Raw genomic sequence first — 20,827 nt, forward strand, 5'->3', positions numbered from 1 at the left:
TGACGAGGTGCTCAAGCCAGACCGAAGCCACCAGTGGTTGCACCGTCGAGCAGACGTTAGCCACAAAGGTTGGGACTGGTGATGGTGGTTAGACTAAAGAAGTTGCACCGAGTCCAATGCCACAACAGGTTGAGGTCGGCACTAAGGCTACCGACGACAGCATGGCCGACCCCGAGGCTGCGAAGGAGGCGGAGGAGGACGTCATTGTCGAAGAGGAGGCTGAGGAGGACACCAGGGCCGAGCTTCAGCATGATGAGCCACCCAGGGTGATCCACTGCCAGATTTGCCCGCCTTGGATGAAGGAAATGATTCTGACACCTTCAACATCTCCGGGGCTGACCTTGCTGGGGACGTAGCGCAGGATAGGAGAGATCTTGCCCGGCTGCGACAGACATCCCTTGAGGTTTTCGAGCTACTTTTCGTAAGTGGGCTGACCAACCCAGAGATTTTATATCTGAAGGCTAGTTTTTTTGCAGAGCTCTGATTGGTAGAATGTAAACAGGGTCTAGCTGAGCGTGCTCACAAGAGGGCGGACGCGATCCACCATGCCGAGCAATATCGTCTGAAGGCAGCACGCTTGGAGGTCGAGCTCGAGAAGGCAAAGGGAGATCTCGAGAGCCAGCTATCTCGGCAGAACCTCGAGAAGATAGTGCACGATGGGCTTATGAAAGGTGTTGTGTGCCGACCTGTTTTAATTAATTTTTGCTTTAGCAGTCTTGGTGCTAATGCAATCCTGTGTTGGTTATGCAGATTCCGCTGTGCAAGTAGCCAAACTCTAGCGGAACCTCAAGGAGTGTGAGGATGCCAAAGCGTGCCTTCAAGTCGACCTAAAAAAGGCAAAGATTGACTTTGCTTTTGAGAAGGAGATCCTCAGCTTGAACTTGTTAGGTATGTTGTGCTGACTTGCTAAATCATATTAGTCTTGGATATCATCATGCTGATGCAGACTTGGTCGGACAAATAGATTCCGTAAGGAGGGAGGAGAAGCTCAAGCGGCACCTCAAAGAGTGCAAAGACTCCAACAAGCACCTCTAGGAGGAGCATGACACTGCGGTGAATCATGAGGATGCAGTATCCCAGAAGCTGGCTATCAAGCCAATGCACACAAGGAAATTGAGCATTGCTTAGATGGCGTTGTAAGTAATCTCCAGAATGACCAACATGTAATTGCAGGGTTGGAGTTATAGCTGGTGGAGCTGCTTAAGTCAACTGGCTATGCTATGGACATGATCCAAGCAAATGCCGACCCATCCAAACCAACGCTGTCGGTGTTTTAGACCGGCAACCCGCCTAGGGGTACCCTAGGTGGTCTTTTATGCGGTAAGGGTCGTCGAGAATCAAGGAATCAATGGTGACGCAAGGAACACGATTTAGACAGGTTCGGGCCGCTAGATCGTGTAATACCCTACGTCCTGTGTGTTTGTTTGTATTGATGTATGTTCTGGTCCTGAGGATTGTGTTTGAGGGGGGTCCCTGCCCGGCCTTATATACCCGGGAGGGCAGGGTTACAAGTCTGAGTCCTAGTCGGGTACTATTACAGAGTTCTACTCGGTACCGGCCCGAGTAGTTTTCCATAAACATACAAGACTAGTCCGAGAAGGATACGCCTATCCTTGTTCTGATCATGTCCGAGTACGTCCCTTAGTGGGCCGTCCAAGGCCTACTCGTGGGTGTGGGGAGTATGCCCGACAAGCCCCCGAGTACTTTGTAGTCGTGCGCCATAGTCTTGGGCACTGCAGGCACTACCCGAGTAGCTTCGAGTTGTCTCTGTTCCTGAGTAATTTTATATGGTAGTGCGATGTCAATCGCACTCCATATGGAGTAGCCCCCGAGCCTTAGGTTGAGTCGAAGAATCAGGCTTAGGGTCAAACCAGCTTTTGCCCATTTTACCCTCGGAGATCTTGAAAAAGAAAAAACTGACCAACGGGTACGGTACCCGCAGCCCCCGAGCACTTAGGCGATTCCTGTCGTTGAAGTGGTCAGCAATCCGTTGAATGCAGTAGGCGTTGGGTGTTTATTGCGATTAATACGCGATTAATCTGTCCGTTGCGCAACTGACGCGGCGAAACCGGAGCTAGCGGAGATAAATCTGGAAAGACCCTTGTCGGTTGCTGTTACACTGCACGGGCATTAGATCTATTCTTCCTCCTCCTCTGCGCCTTCGCTCGCTGTTTCGCCGCCGCCAGTGCCGCCACCTCCGCCATTGCTGCTTTTTGAGATAGATCCGAGTGGAAGCCTCTTCCTTAACTTGAGGTTGAGTCCATCGAATGCGCTCCAAGAAGATGGGCAAGAAACCCGAGAAGATCCAAGGCAAGGCTCCGGCGATAGGCAAGGTCAAATCCAAGAAGGGGAAGGAGTTGGTGCTGCCGGTGCCGAAGGTGGGGCCGATGATCCAGACTGCTCCGCCGCCACCTGGGGTAACTTGGCAACACTCAGTGATGAAGGAGGAAGCAGTCCAAGCGCTGGTTGATGCCAAGCTCCTTTAGCCGAAGGAAATCCTTGAGTGACGCCCCGCATTTCCCAATGCGTGACAGTTTGAGGAACATCCTGCCGAGACGGTGATGCTTGCTCATTTTGTGGAAAGGGGACTGGCCGTGCCCACCTCCGACTTCTTCAGAGGTATTCTCGAGTACTACAATCTTCAGCTCGTCCACTTGAATCCCAATGGAGTACTGCACATGTCTATATTTGTACATCTGTGCGAAGTTTTTCTGGGAGTACCTCCAAGTCTCGAGTTATTTAGGAAATTGTTCCGTTGCAAGCCTCAGCCGAGTGCCCAGCGGACGGAAGTCTTTGGAGGCGCCGGGTTCCAACTCAGGAACTCGAATGCGTATATTGAGTATAATCTGACCGACTCCCATGGGGATTGGAAGAAAAGGTGGTTCTACATCGGGAACCATGATCCTCGCTTGCCTGTGGTGAATGGTCACGTGCCCAAACATGCGGAAAACTGGGTAAGCGAGCCCGAGGACACCCCTGAGCTTGATCTCCTAATGCAGCAGATCTCCAAGTTGAAGGTACTCGGTTTGACTGGGATCAATGTGGCAGCCAGCTTCCTGAAGAGAAGGGTCCAGCCACTTCAAAAACGTGCTCACTCGGGAAGTGAGTACGGAGGTCTGAAGGATCCATCGCGTATGTCTGATGAGGACATATCTGATGATGACGTAGAGGTGCTGCTGGCTAAGTTTTTTAGGAATTATCAGGGAGTACCAGTAATCCCTGCAGCCCTTCGCCAGTATGAATCCTGGTACGAGCCAGAAGTGGTAAGTATTTTCCTCCTGACTTGTTCTTCTTTGAATTATGATTCTTGTTGCTGATACCGATTTGTTGTTTGAAGTCCCGAGTTCTTGCCGGCTACTTGGCGCAGTCGGAAGAAGAGTCGGAAGCCGTCGTCGAGGAGTCGGAGGATGAGCCTTCTCCTCCTGTCAAGAGACGTAGAGTAGTTCGCAAGATGTCTGCGGCTAAGTCTGCTTCAACCCCTGAGAAGTTTTGGGGTACCAAGGTATGTAGTCGGTAACTGTGTATCAATTACGAACTTGCAATTCGTTATTGATGTGGTGAATCTTGTCTTTGGTTCGTAAAGGCTGTAGATGAGGCTGTTTCTGAAGAAATGGCCGTGTCCGACCCTGAAGTCGGTGATGCGGCTGTTGACACGGTGCCGAAGAGGGTGCCATCAACAGAAACTATGGTAGCCCCCGATTTAACCGCGCCAACTCCATCGGCTGCCATGCCGCCCATTGCTGACCAGGCAGTTCTGGGGCTGCCTGCTGGAGTAGCGAAGGAGGTGTCACCAGTACTTGCTACTGGAACCTTCCTGTCCAATGTGATCGCCAGTGGTAAGCGTTGTCCCTTCCGATTGTTTTCATTTGAGTAGTACTGTAGTCTTGACTTCAGTTTTGTAGGTCTTGGTGAGAAGACGGTGCCGGCGGATGTTCCCGCGGCTCCTAGTACTCGGCCGCCTGTCACCAAGAAGAAGCATGTGCGACTGCCGCCACGTTCAACCCGGTGAACTTTCTTTTCTTTTTGAATGATGTTGGATTTGTCTTGGAGTCATGCAGTGACACTTTGTTGGTGCAGGGATGCAGAGGAGACTATCCCTGTAGAAACAGGGATAGTGCCAGACCCTTCGACTACAACATCTGTTCCTTTTGAGGACCTGATTGTTAAAGAGGTACCCGAGGTGGACGCCGGCCGTCTTGGAGCTACTATGTCGATGCTTCAAGACGTGATACGCTCAGTGGAGGTTCCTGCTGCTGCGTCAGGCTCGGGGAGTGCCGGCCTATCATCATCGTCTGGCGGAGCGTTGGCTGTTGTTGAGAAATCCAAACAAACAACTCCTCCAGGTAAGTGCCTGTAATCTGTTTTATTGCAGTCGTAGTTGATAGCTGACATGGTAAATGTTGTAGGTGCTGCTCTGGGTACAATGCCTCATTTTGTGGAGAGTACCCAAAAACCAGTACTTAGCCTGCCTTCTGACTTGGAGTTCGAGAGGGCCATTGATGTTTTTTGGGGCTTCCAGGTAGGTTGCCCTGTTGATGTTGTTGCACGACCCGAGTAGCTAGTGAGGCTTGAAACTCACCATACCGTACTTGGATGTTTTCAGGAAAAAAGCCATCATTTAGAGCAGGAATGTGCCCCACTGACAGAAGCTCTTCGGATTCATGAAGTTGGGGCGAAGTCCTTTGTCGTGGAACGCGCGGATCACGCGGTTCCACAGGAAAAACTGGAGAGCCGCTACAAATCCTTGAACAAGAAGTATCAAGGTAAGCATTGCGACTACTTTGGGTGTGTCCGACTATAGTTGGATGTGGCCTGAGTTCTTTTGCTTTGTAGAGCTCAAGAAGCAGGAGGCGGCTGCAAGGAGCCAAGTTATTGATTGGAGGAACGCTCATGACCGAGTGGCAGATGAAGCCGAACATCTTCGGGCCGTGCTCACGGAAGCTCAGGCTGCTTGCGAGCATCAGCGGGACCGAAAGATGCAGAATGGCGTGATGCTTGCCATGGCCATGGTGGCATGCAGAGATCATGCCCAGACCTTGGGAACGCTTCGGGGTGAACTCCGAGAGCTATCTGGAGTGGCCGAAGACTTGCTGAATGCCATAGCCCCCGTGGAGGAAGGCGCAGGACCGCAATCGCTAGTAGAGCGACTAAGAGCTGCCCCGAGTAAAGTGGCGGGACTTTGCAAGACTGTTTGCAAACAGGTGCTTGCGGTTGTGAAGTCCTACTACCCGAGGGCAGACTTGGCGGTAGCAGGTGATGGCGTGGCTCGCAACTGCAAAGAGGAGGCCTATGCGCAGTACCTCGAGGAGGCGGAGCCTATTGCATCCAAGATGTTGGAGTTTGTCCCCTTAGAAGAGTTTTAAGCTGCTTGTGTAATCTTGTATTCGAGTACATTGATATTTTGAAATGCCAAGCCTTTGGATTTGTCGTTGTCTTGCAAAGAGTAGTTTTTACTCCAGTTCATCGAAACCCGAAGTATTGCAACTCTGCTGTGCCTGACCCTCTAGGGAAGGGATTCGTCTCGCTCGACCTTGAGTTTTGGGGTCGCAAAGCCTGACCCCTGCGAGGGTGAAAAACTTCGCCTCGCTCGACCCCGAGTCCTGGGGTCGGGAGAGCCTGACCTCGTCGAGGGTAAAAACTCCGCCTCGCCCGACCCCGAGTCCTGGGGTCGGGAGAGCCTGACCTCGTCGAGGGTGAAAACTCCACCTCGCCCGACTTTGAGTTTGGAGTAGTCGAAGCCCTCAACATGTAGGCCATGCTTGGCTTGTAGTAGTCCCGAGTGTCGAGTAGTCGTAATTCTGTTTGAGTACTCGTCTTCTGAGGGACACGGGTGTACTGTACTCGTCTGTCCTTTGTGGATGTACGGGTGTACTATGCTCTTTTGTCCTTTGCGGATGCACGGGTGTACTGTGCTCCTTTGTCCGTTGCGGCATGAGTGCATTCACATGGGCATAGTCAGGAGTCGTCAGACTCATTGATCATGGGTGCATAGTAACTCTTGAGAAGGTGGTAGTTGCAGCTTCCGGCTATAAATAGGGCCGTCTAGTGGGCGAACCAACTCAAGCTCCTGAGTAGCGATGGATTGCCTGTGGTTGCTTCTGTTTGAGTGTAGAGAGCCATCAAAGAGTGCACCGGTGCTAGAAGATTCCTCGTAGATTGAGGCCACCTTCGCTCCACAGACTCCTGCGCTCGTAGGGATAGCCGCGATGCTAGAAGAATCCTCGTAGGAGGTTTCATCGCACTCCTCATCTTGCAGCTCGTGATCCAGTGGAGTACGTGCTGGAACTCGCGAGTGATGGGTGACGAGTGCCGCGGTCTTCATCCCGCTCTGAAAGAGGTGGAGGTGCGGCCGTAGAGCAGATTGGCTCCGCAAGGCTAGCAAAAGAGCAGCCTTGGTTCCCTCTAGGCGCGTCTTGCCGGATTTGGCGTTGCCGCTGTCCAGGCGATGGCGGTGATGGAGTACCTGGCAGTGCCTTGGGTAGGGTACCTGGGCATGGCTGCGTTTTGCGCAGCTTCCTTGCGTGTGGGCCCTTCCTGCAGTCGGCAGACCTGAGTGGCCTTGTGATATAGTAAAAGCCTGAGGCTTAAATGCAGCCCGCCAGTAGGCAGTTGCTTGTAGTCTTCGTGTAAGCCGAGTCCTTGTACTCATATGTAGCTTGATGTACGCTTGTTTCAGTAAAGATTGATATGAAGATTTTGTATCAGGGCAAGGATCCTTGTTGTACTGATAGCTCGCCGGAGCTAACACCCCTTGAAGTCAGTAGTCGAGTAGTCGTCCCGAGTAGTTGCCTTGAAGTGAGTATTCGAGTGCTGCTATGGGTAATAGCGACAGAGGTGTTCTATATTCCAGGAGTTTGGCACCTATTCTCCTAAAAGCTCTTGGAGTCTGTAAGATCCGGGTCCTGTAATGTTTGATACAATGTAAGGACCTTCCCACGGTGAATTGAGTTTATGCAATCCTGTCGTGTCTTGGATACGCTTAAGGACCAGATCACCCGAGTTGAAAGATCTTTCCTTGACGTTGCGATCGTGATAACGCCTTAAACCGTCAAGGTATCTGGCAGATTGCACTAGTGCTGCGCATCTTGTTTCTTCCAAACTGTCTATATCCGTTCGCCGCGTTTCTATTGCAAGCTCTTCGTCGTATTGTTCAATGGATGGTGATTGCCACATGATGTCGGCGGGTAGTATGGCTTCTGAGCCATATACCAGAAAATAGGGTGATAGTCCCGTAGTCTTGCATGGTTGGGTACGTAGGCCCCACAAGGCATTGGGTAACTCTTTGAGCCATCGGCCACCTTTGGTGTTACCGACGTCATGTAGTCGTTTCTTCAGAGCATCGAGTATCATGCCATTAGCACACTCGACTTGACCGTTGACTCGCGGATGAGCAACCGAGACATAGCGGACGTCGATGCCGCTGTTCTCGCAATATTCCCAAAAGTCGTGATTATTGAAGTTTGACCCGAGATCTGTGATAATCCTATTGGGAAAACCATAGCGGTGTACGATTTCATCCAAGAAGTCGAGGACTCAGTCTACCTTGGGGCAAGTGAATGGTTTGACCTCGATCCATTTGGTGAACTTGTCGATTGCCACAAGTACTCTGTTGAATCCTCCTAGCGCAGTTGGTAATGGGCCAATCATGTCGAGCCCTCAGCAGGCAAATGGCCATGTTGGAGGTATTGTGACTAGCTTGTAAGCCAGCACATGTTGCTGTTTTGTGAAGAATTGACAACCTTTGCATTTCTGAACCAGATGTTTGGCATCGGCCAGAGCCATTGGCCAGTAGAACCCTGCTCTGAAAGCCTTGCCAGCTAGTGTCCTCGAAGAGGCGTGGTTGCCGCAGATTCCTCTGTGAATCTCTTCTAGGATTTCTTGGCCATCTTCTCTGGTGACGCACTTCATGAGTACTCCAGATGATGCACCTTTCCTGTAGAGCTTGTCTCCGACTAGAACGTAATTCTTTACTCGTCGGGAGATGTGCTCAGCTTTATTCTTGTCGGATGGTAGCTGGTGATCTTTGATTTAGTCGATGAAGGGTGTCCTCTAGTCGACTTCTATCATCATGATTTCTCAGGAGACGTCAGTAGTCGTGACTACTGGCGGCGTGACCTGTTCAGGTATGGACGGCTTGCGTAATTCGTGTACGAAAATTCCTGCTAGAACTTCTGCACGAGTTGAGCCCATTTTGGATAAAACGTCGGCGGCAACGTTGTTGTCGCGAACGATGTGGTGGAACTCCAAGCCGGAGAATTTGTTTTCCAGTTTACGGACTTCTTTGCAATAAGCGTCCATGTTGTCCTTGTTTCGGTCCCACTCGTCATTGACTTGGTTTATGACGACTAGGGAGTCGCCGTACACCAATAGTCGTTTGATGCCGAGGGAGATTGCGAGGTGAAGGCCGTGTAGCAGTGCTTCGTACTCGGCTTCGTTATTAGATGCTTCCCAGAATATCTACAGCACGTGCTTGAATTGGTCTCCCTTGGGGAAGATGAGTAAGACGCCTGCGCCGGCTCCTTCAAGTTTGAGGGATCCGTCGAAGTACATTACCCAATGTTTTGGTCGTTCGACTGGAGTTGGAACCTTATTTTCGGTCCACTCGGCTATGAAGTCGACCAAAGCCTGAGACTTGATGGCTGTCCTTGGCTTGAAGCTCAAACTGAGAGCTCTGAGTTCGACTGCCCATTTGGAGATTCAACCCGTGGCGTCTCTATTATGGAGAATTTTGCCGAGCGGGAAATAGGAGATGACTGTGATGTTGTGCTCTTGGAAGTAATGGCGCAGCTTTCGGGAGGTGAGCAGAATAGCATATAGGAGTTTTTGTATCGGTGGATACCGAGTTTTGGAGTCCGAGAGTACTTCGCTGACGAAGTAGACAGGTCGTTGGACCTTGTAAGCGTGGCCCGGTTCAGACCGTTCGACTACTATTGCCGTGCTGACGACATGAGTAGTAGCGGAGATGTATAGGAGCAAGTCTTCGTTCGGCGAGGGAGCGGTGAGTACAGGAGGCTTTGACAGAAAGTCTTTGAGTTGTGTAAATGTCCTCTCTGCCTCTTCCGTCCATTTGAACTTGTCCTGGCGTTTGAGAAGCTTGAAGAAGGGTAGTCCCCGTTCTCCAAGTCTCGAGATGAACCGGTTGAGAGCGGCCATGCAGCCTATGAGTTTCTGCACATCCTTAATGCTGGCTGGTGCCTGCATGTTTGTGATGGCAGATATCTTCTCTAGGTTGGCCTCAATGCCGCGATGGCTAATGATGAACCCGAGTAGTTTGCCGAAAGGTACTCTGAAGACGCACTTAGTAGGATTGAGTTTCCATCGGAAAGCGCGGAGACTGGAGAAAGTTTCCTCCAAGTCGTCAATGAGTTCCTCCCGGTGTCTTGTTTTGACGACGACGTCGTCAACATAAGCTTCAACATTGCGATGAAGCTGCTTTTCGAAGCACATCTGTATAGCCCTTTGGTAAGTTGCTCCTACGTTCTTGAGTCCGAAAGACATTGTTTTGTAGCAGAAAGCTCCAAAGGGCGTGATGAACGCTGTTTTGGCTTGATCTTCCTCTTTAAGGCTTATCTGATGATAGCCGGAGTAGCAATCGAGGAAGCATAGCAAGGCGCACCCGGCGGTGGAGTCGACCACTTGATCAATCCTGGGTAGCCCAAAAGGATCTTTTGGGCAGTGTTTGTTGAGGTCGGTGGAGTCGACACACATTCTCCATTCGTTGTTTTTCTTATGAACAAGCATAGGATTGGCGAGCCAGTCAGGATGGAAGACTTCCTTGATGAATCCTGCCGTGAGTAGTTTGGCTAACTCTTTTTTGATTGCTTCTCGTCTGTCCTGAGCGAATCGGCGTAGTCGTTGCCGTTTTGGAGTAGCTTTGGGGTCGACGTTGAGGGAATGCTCGATCAGTTCCTTGGGCACACTTGGCATGTCAGCCGGCTTCCAAGCGAAGATATCATGGTTAGCCCGAAGGAAACTAACGAGCGTGAATTCCTATTTAGGATCCAGCCCTGTTCCGATCAGGGCTGTCTTGGAAGGATCACCGGTCTGAAGGTCGATCAATTTGAAGTCTTGCTCACTAGCGGGTTTCACATTTGTGGAGCTCAACTTGCTTTCCGGGATCTCCAGTTCGGTGAGATAGAGTTTCTTTGAAGCTGTGAAGACTTGCTGCATGGGACTAGGAGATTGAGTAGTCGCAGCAATTTCCACGGCTTCGGTGTCGCACTCGTAGGATCTCCGGAGATCTCCTCGTAGCGTGAGCTCGCCTTTGGGACCTAGCATTTTGAGTACCAGGTAGACATAATGTGGTATGGCCATAAACTTGGCTAGTGTTGGCCGTCCAAGTATGGCGTGATAAGATGTCTCGAAGTCGGCGACCTTGAATCTGATGTACTCGGTGCGGTAATGTTCCTTACTTCCGAAGGTGACTGGAAGGACAACTTGTCCCAGTGGTATGGCCGCGTTTCCGGGCACAATGCCGTAGAAAGGTGAATCCGTTGGAGTAAGCATTTCAGTGACGTCGAGGCACATTTTCCTTAATGTTTTGGCGAAGATAACGTTGAGGCCGCTCCCACCGTCGATGAGTACTTTGGTTAACTTTGAACCTACCATGACTGAATCTAGGACTAGTGGAAAACGGCCTGGTTCTGAAAATTTTGTCCATTGATCTTTTCTGCTGAAAGAAATTGGGACTTCCGACCACTTTAGCGGTGTGGGGTCCGTCGGCTCGATGGCCATGATCTCCCTGAGTACGAGTTTGATAGCTCGCTTGGATGCAGTGCTGGGAATGCCGCCAAAAATGACGTTGACGGTTTTTTAGGCTGGTTGGAAATCGCCGTCCTCATCTTCGTCGTTGCGGGCTTTGTTTTTACCCTTGTCTCTGTTTTTGGCGTACTCTTCAGGAGTTGGTGGTGCGGGCAAGTCTTGCATGACTCGGCGCATGCTGTAACAGTCCTGTGCGGAGTGCTTGCTAGTCGGGTGCCATGGGTACTGCTTTTTGAGTAGCTCTGTGAAGGTTGGTCCGTCGTCGTTTCTGCGATGTCCCTTTTTCCCGGAGCTGGTCATGGCAGCAACAGTGTTGTCGGGCTTCCTTTTGCTATTATGGTTACCTGGATAGGAATTCCAAGCATCGTTATGTCGAGTTTTATCTGTGTCATTGTTGTGGATGTTGTCACATCCGCGTTTACGGTGGGAACCAAACCGTTCTCGTTCTTTGTCTTCTTCATCGGTCCACTATTGCACCATGAGTTTGAGTTCTTTGACATCGGCTGGTCGTCGGCGACCGAAGTCTTGGTATGTTCATCGATCATAGAGTCCGTTTTGGAAGCACTCAATGACGTCTGCTTCAGAGATGTCCACTATGGTAGCCTTCTTTTCAAAGAACCGTCGCAGATAGTCGCGCAGGGTCTCGCCCTCTTTCTGCTTAATTTGTCTGAAGTCAATCTTGTTGCCTGGTCTAGCCATGGAGCCGGCGAAGTTGTTGGTAAAAGCCTTTGTCAAGTCTGCCCAAGAGTCAATGGACTTGGGTTTGAGTGACTCGAGCCAGGTCAGTGGTGCGGGTTCCATGCATATGGGGAAATGAATGACTTTGGTGTCGTTGTTACCCCCGGCTGCTTGGACGGCTAGCGAGTAACAGCGTAGCCATTGAACTGGGTCTTGCTTACCGTCGTACTTAGTAATGCCGGTTGGTTTGAACTTTTTGGGTAATTTTGTTTTCATTACCCGGTTTGTGAAAGCAGGAAAGTGGTTGTAGCTGTCGACTTCCCGTTCGCGCCGACTGTTGAGGATTTCTCGTAGATCGCTGAAGTTGGACATCTCGCGGATCTTCCGAGTAGGGCGAATACTTTTAACCGAGTTGGTGCAGCTGGCTTCACCCACATCCTTCTGTTGAGTAGGAGCTTTATGCTTGCTTGGACCTTGGCTGTGTTGCCGGGGTTGGTTGACTGCATCATCATTTCGTGGGGCGACATTTTTATCTGCAGCCCCCCTGCTTCCGTCTTGATGTGATGTAATGCGAGGAACGGACGGGATTGGTGATTCTTTGTCGAGTAGCTTGTAAGCTTGCTCCGCGAGTTGTGCGATTAGTCCGTTGCCACACTGCACGAGTTGAGCTGTGGCTACGTTATCCTTATCTTGAGGCATCAGTGTCGTCAAAAGGTTGATTGAAGCGATAGCCGCGAGTGGAGTATTGTGCTCCTGAGCCTGGACCGCGTTGAAAGCCCGTTCAAGATTTGTAATAGGAATATTTGTAGCCATTGACTATCGACGCTCAGCTCGAGTGGCATTGCGCGCCCTTCGTTGGTTGCGCTGTTCGGGAGTTTCATTGTCGGCTGTAGACTCATCTTTAGAGATGTTGTTGACTTGTGCTAGTCGCCTGGGGGTTCTATTCTGGCTAGTACCCAGGTTGTTATTCTGAGTAATAACAAGTATCTCCCTGTCCGGGTAGTAGCTTCCGGAACTTGATGTAGCAATCTCTGTATAGCTTTCTTCGTGGTTGAACGTAAGTGGAACGCCTTCTTGATACGGCAGGTTGTCTATATGGGTGACGAGGCGCGAGTCGTAGTCACGGTCGAGAAAAGATGGTCGCAATCCCGACCAGTGGACGAATCTGCCTTGTGGTGTCGAAGTTATTACCAACCCTTGGGCTGGACCAGATAATGGTATCTCTGGTGAGTAGGATGAGTCGGAGTCAACGTCCTCGTCCTGCCCGAGTTCAACTTGGGTTCGAGCAAGAAAACCTTGGTAGACTTTTGTCGTGTTGCGGAGTCCATGCGGGAACCGCTTTGAAGTCAAAACTGATTTGGATGCTGACTGGGGCCGCCGAATCCGAAGCGAGTCCGATCCTGAGTCCAGGGGTCGGCTGAGCCCGACCCTTTGAGGGAATAGCTCCACCTCGCCCGACCCTGAGTGGAATTCCGCCTCACCCGACCCCGAGTCCTGGGGTCAAGAGAGCCTGACCCCTGAGCGAGACTCCGCCTCGCTCGACCCCGAGGCCCGGGGTCGGCGGAGCCCGACCCTTTGGAAGGGTAGCTCCGCCTCGCCCGACCCTGAGTCCTGGGGTCATTGGAGCCCGACCCTTGGGAAGGGTAGCTCCGCCTTGCCCGACCCCGAGTCCTGGGGTCGGGAGAGCTTGACCCCTGAGCGAGACGTTGGAGTAGTCCGAGGCGAAATTGAATCCGACGCGTAGTCGAACTCGAACTCGGTGACTTTGAAATCTTGATTTTTTCTGGTCAAATCTTCTGGTTTCTTCTCGTGAATGTCGACGATCTGGCGCCGGAATGACCCCGAGCCCTCGGCGACGCAAAGCCAGGATCCAAAAACGAAGGTGGCGCCGGCTTCGATGAAGAAGACGGGCCTGATGATGACTTTTGCCATTGAGTTCGCGCTGAGAAACTCAATGAGCGCCCCTACCTGGCGTGCCAGCTGTCGGTGTTTTAGATCGGCAACCCGCCTAGGGGTACCCTAGGTGGTCTTTTATGCGGTAAGGGTCGTCGAGAATCAAGGAATCAATGGTGACGCAAGGAACACGATTTAGACAAGTTCGGACCGCTAGATCGCGTAATACCCTACGTCCTGTGTGTTGGTTTGTATTGATGTATGTTCTGGTCCTGAGGATTGTGTTTGAGGGGGGTCCCTGCCCGGCCTTATATACCCGGGAGGGCAGGGTTACAAGTCTGAGTCCTAGTCGGGTACTATTACAGAGTTCTACTCGGTACCGGCCCGAGTAGTTTTCCATAAACATACAAGACTAGTCCGAGAAGGATACGCCTATCCTTGTTCTGATCATGTCCGAGTACGTCCCTTAGTGGGCCGTCCAAGGCCTACTCGTAAGTCTGGGGAGTATGCCCAACAAACGCCGCTACTGGACCATCTCAGGACTGCACTAGGTTAGCTGAAGATGCTGCTGTAGGATACTGCGATTGAGTGTGTCAATAACACTTTTGAGTTATTGGCGTCACACTTCCCGACGATTACCTTGGAACGTGCTGTGAAAGGAATCACGGCTGAGTTCGAGGAAGACAAGATCCTTGAGGTAGCCGAGCAGTACCATGACATGGCAGAGACTATTGTAAATGACATTGACCTGTAGGAAAATATTTTAAGACGTATTAAACTGTTTGATGGAACGATGAATGCAACATTTTTATTAATATGTGATGAAAAAATTCCGTCCCTCCTTTGGTGTATACGGCAGGACAAAGTGTAGCTGAGGCCTATAGCCGCTAAGCACTTAGTCTCGCCTGACCAGCATCCTGCTGAGAGCGGATCTCAAGCTTGTAGGAGGGGTGAACGTGAGGTTGTCTAGGTTTTGCTAGCTAGGACATTGACCACACGAGTTAGTCGTATTTCCTCAGGAGGGGAGGGGAGAGAAAAGGCGTGAACCAGAGGTTGGCGCTAGGGGGGAGCCACCGAGCTTGTGAGCGAGAGGGCTGCTGAATAGGTCGGACAGCCCCTGAGCATCAGGGATAGCTCAAGAAGAAGAATAGTAAGGTAGTAGGTATGTAAAAAGAACCACAGGGGTTTTATTTATTCAATATAGAAGGGAAACAAAGCATATAGCTTTATATTCTAAGCGTAGAAGCGTGTAGACGCTCGATATTACATGGATTGGGGACGCCAGAACGATCTGCCCATTGTAGTCGGTAGGTGCCTGGTTGGATGACCTCTTTGATGATGAAGGGGCCCTCCCAAGGGGTGGCCAATTTTTGCATGTTCTTGGTGGACTGGACCCGGCGAAGCACCAAGTCACCAACGTTGAAGGAGTGTTCCTTAATATTCCAATCGTGGTAGCACCGTAGCTGCTACTCATGGCATGCATGCTAGATGAGGGCCACCACACGATGTTCTTCAAGGCTAGCAATGTCAATGTGCTAACTCTTTTCTGCCTCACCTTCCTCATAGTATTGGATACGCGGGGCGTCGGAGGCCACATCAGATGGCAAGACGGCCTTTGAACCATATACCATAAAGAAAGGTGTGTAGCCGGTAGCCCGACTCTTCTGTGTTCTTAGGCCCCTGATGACATGGGACAGCTCATGTAGCCACTTGGTAGCGTATTTGAACGCGTCATCGAAGATACGTGACTTGAGGGATTGGATGACCATCCCATTTGCACACTCCACATAGCCGTTGCAACACGAGTGAGCTACTAAGGAGTAGTACACATCAATGAGGTTGTCTGGGCAAAAATCCCAGAACTCGAACCCTGTGAATTGTGCACCAAGGTCCGTTATGATCCTATTAGACACTCCAAAGAGGTGCATGATTTCTTCCACAAACTGAGCTGCTTTAGCTAATTCAATACTTGTAACAGACCTCAATCCACTTTGTAAATTTGTCAACTGCCACAAAGATATGTGTATATCCACCTGGAGAGGTTTTGAAGGGTCCGACCATGTCCAGCCCCCAGCATGCGAAGAGCCAAGATGATGGGATGGTATGCAGGGCCTGAGCTAGAAGATGCTGCTGCTTGGAGAAAAATTGACACCCCTTGCATCATTGGATGAGCTCCTTTTGCATCGGCTGCTACTGTTGGCCAGTAAAAACTAGAGCGAAAAGCTTTGCCAACCAAAGTGCCTGAGGTGGCATGGTTGCCACATGCTCTTGAGTGAATTTCATGCAGTAGTTCAATACCCTTGCTGCATAGAACACATTTCATCAGTATCCCTGTGGATGCAGCTTTTTTGTATAGCTCTTTGCCAATGACGACGTAGTTTGCACTGCGCCGAGCTAATTTTTCATGCTCTATTTTATCCTCTGGCACCATCTGGTCGGTAATCAAGGCTGTAAACAGGGCGCGCCAATCTTCTTCTACCTCAATCATCATTATGTTAGTAGGTTTTGGGTCGGCTGGAGCCTGAGTGCTGGCGTCATTGGCCTGGTTTGGGTCTAGGATTTTGATGGAAGGCTTATGGAGGTCTTGTACAAATACACCGGCCAGAACCTGCGCACGAATGGAGCCGAGCTTGGATAGGATGTCGGCAGCAATGTTATGGTCCTTGGGGACATGATGTAACTCGAGGCCATGAAAGTGGGCCTCAAGCTTGCGGATTTCTACACAGTAAGCGTCCATGGATTCCTTGGTGCAGCCCTAGTTCTTGTTGACATGCTCGATGACAACCTTGGAGTCGCCATAAGTAAGGATGCGCTTAATTCCGAGGGATACGGCGATGCGGAGGCCGTGGATCAAAGCTTCATACTCAGTGCCATTATTGGTGGCCTTGTAGTGGACCTGGAGTACATATTTGAGCTGCTCACCTTTGGGGGATATGAAAAGGACCTCCGCGTCAGCTCCTTCGAGGTTGAGAGCGCCGTCAAAGTACATGGTCTAGTGTTCTGGCATTTCTAGGGAAGGTGGCTTCTGGATATCTGTCCATTCTGCCATGAAGTCGGCTAGGATTTGTGACTTGATTACATGGCGTGGGTAGAAATCAAGGTCAAACTCATAAAGCTCCACGGACTACTTGACAACTCTGCCGTTAATGTTCGTGTTGTGCAGTATTTCACTAATGGGGAACGAGGATACCACACAAATATTGTGCGCTTGGAAGTACTGCATAGAGTAGTTTCTGCACTTGGGTATAGTAGGTCTTGGAGTCGCTGAGGACTTCGCTGATGTAATACACCGGCTGTTGCACTGCATTAGCATGGTCGGGTTCCAGGTGCTCCACAACTAGCACGGTGCCGACAACATGCATTGTTGCAGAGATGTAGAGGTACATTGTTTCTTGGTCGGTCGGGGCCATCATAACGGGACGAGTGGTGAGGAAGCTTTGAGCTCTTTGAGCACCTTGCTGGCCTTGTCATCCCATGCAAACTTGTCCACCTTTTTAAGGTGCTTGAAGAAGGGCACACCTTTTTCTCCAAGTTTGCTAATGAAGTGGCTAAGAATTGCCATCATGCCGGTGAGCTTCATAACGTCCTTCTTGTTAGATGGTTTCGCTTCATAACGTCCGGTGATCAAGGGCAAGGCATGGCGCAAGCGTGAGCGGGGGCAGCAGGGCAAGCAAAGGACATGGCTTCGCTATTTATAGGGGCAAGGGTGGAGCCTTGGTGTGGCACGCATGCCAAAGTTGGTCGGGGCGACGGCGGCGCTGTGAAGAGCAGCTGGCCCTAGATGGGCCTTGGCAGGCTGAAGTGGGTCGAGCCCCAAGGGCTCTGCCCAAAAGATTAGGATTTTGTGAGCTACATGGATAACAACTAAGAAACCATCCTATGGTGCAACTTTCTACCATGAAAAATGTTGTGAGTTTCACCCTGTACCAAGTACACCTAACCTATACATCTAGACTCGGCCCGAACCCAATACTGACACACACACACTCACACACGATTTTAAGGGGGTACCTTGTGCATCGACTAGTCTAGGTGAGGAATGAAAATACCAACTGATTAGGCCACTGTAGAGGTTGGTAGCTCATCATTAGGGGTGGGCATTTGGTTAGACCAATAAAACCGATTGGTTCTTCGGTCTTCGATGAAATTCGGTTACCTGAAAATGAGAACCGATCGGTTCTTGAAATTTTTGAGAACCAGCAGCTTTGGTGTTGGTTAGTCCGGTTCGGTCCTCAGTTCCAATTGAACTAACCAACATTGAATCAATCCGATCCCAAATCAACAACCAAAATCAACTTCGAAAATCACAAGAATCAACAACAAAAATCAAAACCACTAGCCTTCCTTGTCTACCTGCAGCACTATTGCCACCTCCTTGTTGTCCATCTACAGCCTATGGATCTTGTAGAGCTTCGTGGAGGTGGAGCTCCAGTGGCAGACCTCACCAAATCTGCCATCTTCTAGAGCCATTGCCTAGAGCCGTCGCTAGAGTCGCATGCCTACAACCAGGAGAGGAGAGGAGGTGCTACCGCTTGCCAACCCCTGTTAGGCAGCGCTCGCTTCCATATGCAGAGGAAGAGCCAAGGGTGGCCAGCAGCTCATGGGGTGCACGAGCCAAGTAGCCATGTGCCAACTGAAGAGGAGGAGGGTATGTAGGGAGGGGCAATGGGACTAGAGAGGAGGAGACGTGGAGCACGCGTGGAGGAGGAAAGGAACCGACGAAGAAGAAGAAGCGTCGCTAGGCAAGGGTCTCGGGAAGGTTGGGGTGCAGCTGTGAGTTATGAGAGTTGCTAGGCCTGTTCAAAATATTATTAGGCTCGGCTTGAACTATTGTTGTTAGCTATACATACTTCGGTTTCTTCGGTTCCGAGGGTCAGAACCAATCAAATTTCGGTTAGTTGAAAATCAGAACTGAACCTATGACCGAATTTCTCGGTTTTGGTTCTTTCGGTTCGATCCTCGATTTTTCGGTTCGGTCCTTAGTTCTCGGTTAATTATGCCCAATCCTACTCATCATATAGGAGCAACAATTCCTAAGGTGGTAAAGGTTAATGTTTCATCTACGCAAGTTTTTCATCAACCAGAAGCTAGAAGCTCTCGATTCAGTGAAGATTCACAACTAATAAACTCTGCGACGACTATGAAAGCATCCATGATGACTAAAGACTCCGATTAGATACTAAGCATTTATCTTCTACATTAAGCTATGTTAATGGTGATTAGGCTAAGTTAAAACACTCTTATGCTAGATTAAGTCACATCTAACATTCAGTCTTGGCACAAGTTCAATCTACTAGGGCTCAACATCTTACTCCGTGATAGACATCCACAAAACTTGTTGACACATTTTTGTATGGTCACCCACTGTCGGTGTTTTAGACCGGCAACCCACCTAGGGGGTACCCTAGGTGGTCTTTTGTGCGGTGGGTGTCGTCGAGAATCAAGGAGTCGATGGTGATGCAAGGAACATGATTTAGATAGGTTCGGGCCGCTAGATCGCGTAATACCCTACGTGATGTGTGTTGGTTGTATTGAACTTCTTAGCTGTCATTTTGAGGGGGTCCCTGCCCGCCCTTATATAGTCGGGGGAGCAAGGTTACAGGGTGGAGTCCTAGTCGAACATGGTTACAAAGTTCTACTCCTAATCGGTAGAGTAGTTTCCTTGTCTATTCCGACTAGTCTTCAGGAGTCCGTGGAGGCTACGTTACCCTGCGGTGTAGCCTCCCATATCCTTATCTCGTCTGAGTACGTCCCTGAGTGGGCCATACAAGGCCTACTCATGGACCTGGGGATGTATGCCTGACAAGCCTCCGAGTACTTTGTAGTCAAGAGAAACAGTTCCGGATACTTGAGGACATCGCTTGAGTTCTCCTTGGTGCTTTCTGAGTTGTAGACGCGGCCGATCCTTTGAGTACTGGTGCTGTCGCGCGACTGGAAGGTACTCTCAGCATCCTCCAATGTTTGAGTAACCTTTTCCTTGAAACTTTTTATATGGTAGTGCGATGACAATCGCGCTTCATATGGAGTAGCCCCTGAGCCTTAGGTTGAATTGAGGAATCACACTGAGGGTCAAATTTGTGACTTCGCTCTAACTTATGTAGTCTTCAGAAAAAAGAAAACTTTATCCAGCAGGTATGGTATCCGCAGCCCCCGAGCACTTAGGCGATTACTTGTAGTCGATGAAGGGGTCAAACCTTTGGTCAGAGTATCCATTCGAAATTATGGTGGTAAATCTAATTTATATCTGACCGTTGCTTGATTGATGCTTGGAATCCGGAGGTGATGCAGATATAATAGGGGGGGCCAGTGGTGATTTAGCGGTACGTCATTTTTACTAGATCTATTTTTTTCACCCCTTTCCTGTGCATCTAGAGCTGCCGCTCTTCCCTGCGCCGCCGCCGCCATTGTTGCTTTGTCCTCGCCCTTGAGGCAGATCTGCTGCCACTCCTTCCCACCTCCACCTTTCCCGAGACTGACTAATGCATGTCAAGAAGATGGGGAACAAACTGGAGAAAACCCAGGGGGAAGCCGCGGGCACCAGTAAGGTGAGATCTAAATCCAAGAAAGGCAAAGAGCTCACGCTGCCGGTGCCAAAGTGTGGTCCAACAAACTAGACTGCGCCGCCGCCGCCTGGGATCACCTGGCAGCACTCTGTGATGTAGGAACCTGCGGTCCAGGCTTGGGTCAATGCTAAGCTTCTTCAACCAAAGCTTGAACTCGAGTGGAGGCTTGCATTTGGGAATGTGTGGCAGTTTGAGGAGCACCCGAAGGAGACAGTCATGCTTGCACATTTCGTCGAGAGAGGACTAATAGTGTCCACCTCCGACTTCTTCAGAGGTATTCTCAGGTACTACAACCTTCAGTTAGTACACTTGAATCCCAATGGTGTTCTCCATATGGCTATCTTTGTACACTTGTGTGAGGTGTACCTAGGTGTCCCTCCTAGTCTTGATCTTTTTAGGAAGTTGTTTCGCTGTAAGCCGCAGCCTAGTGCAACTAGGACAAAGATGTTTGGTGGGGCTGGGTTTCAGCTGAGGAACTCAAGTGCTTATCTTGCCTAACTCTCATGGCGACTGGAAGAAAAGATGGTTTTATGTTGGGAATCATGATCCTGTCTTACCAGTGGTCACCGATCATGCTCCAAAGCATGCGGATAATTGGGTGAGCAAGCCCGAGGACACCCCTGAAATTCCTAACCTGCTGTCTCAGATTGCCGAGTTGAAATTATTGGGCTTAACTGGCATCAATGTGGCCACCAATTTTCTCAAGCAGAGGGTTCAGCCTTTGCAACAACGAGCTCGCTCAGGCTCGGAGTACTCAGGTTTTGATGACCCATCGCAGATGTCCCCTGATGACATATCTGATGATGATATTGAGGCGTTGTTGGGGAAGTTATTCAAGAACTATCAAGAAGTACCAGTACTTCCAGGAGTTCTTCGTCAGTTTGATGGTTGGTATGGACCAATGGAGGTATGTTCCTTTGCTTGATTTGTGT

At 50.3% G+C, this 20,827-nt stretch overlaps 1 protein-coding gene across 1 annotated transcript; it reads right to left on the minus strand.

Moving 5' to 3' along the window:
- Positions 1 to 14,867: 14,867 nt before the first annotated feature.
- On the minus strand, positions 14,868 to 15,763 carry LOC111257940. Its single transcript, XM_022828485.1, has 2 exons — positions 15,631 to 15,763; positions 14,868 to 15,202 (listed from the first exon to the last, which is right to left on the minus strand). The coding sequence occupies exons 1-2, from the start codon at positions 15,761 to 15,763 to the stop codon at positions 14,868 to 14,870; spliced, it is 468 nt and encodes a 155-aa protein (XP_022684220.1).
- Between the last annotated feature and the right edge of the window lie 5,064 nt (positions 15,764 to 20,827).

The sequence above is a fragment of the Setaria italica genome, chromosome VII (assembly GCF_000263155.2).
Source record: "Setaria italica strain Yugu1 chromosome VII, Setaria_italica_v2.0, whole genome shotgun sequence".
NCBI classification, from domain to species: domain Eukaryota; kingdom Viridiplantae; phylum Streptophyta; class Magnoliopsida; order Poales; family Poaceae; genus Setaria; species Setaria italica.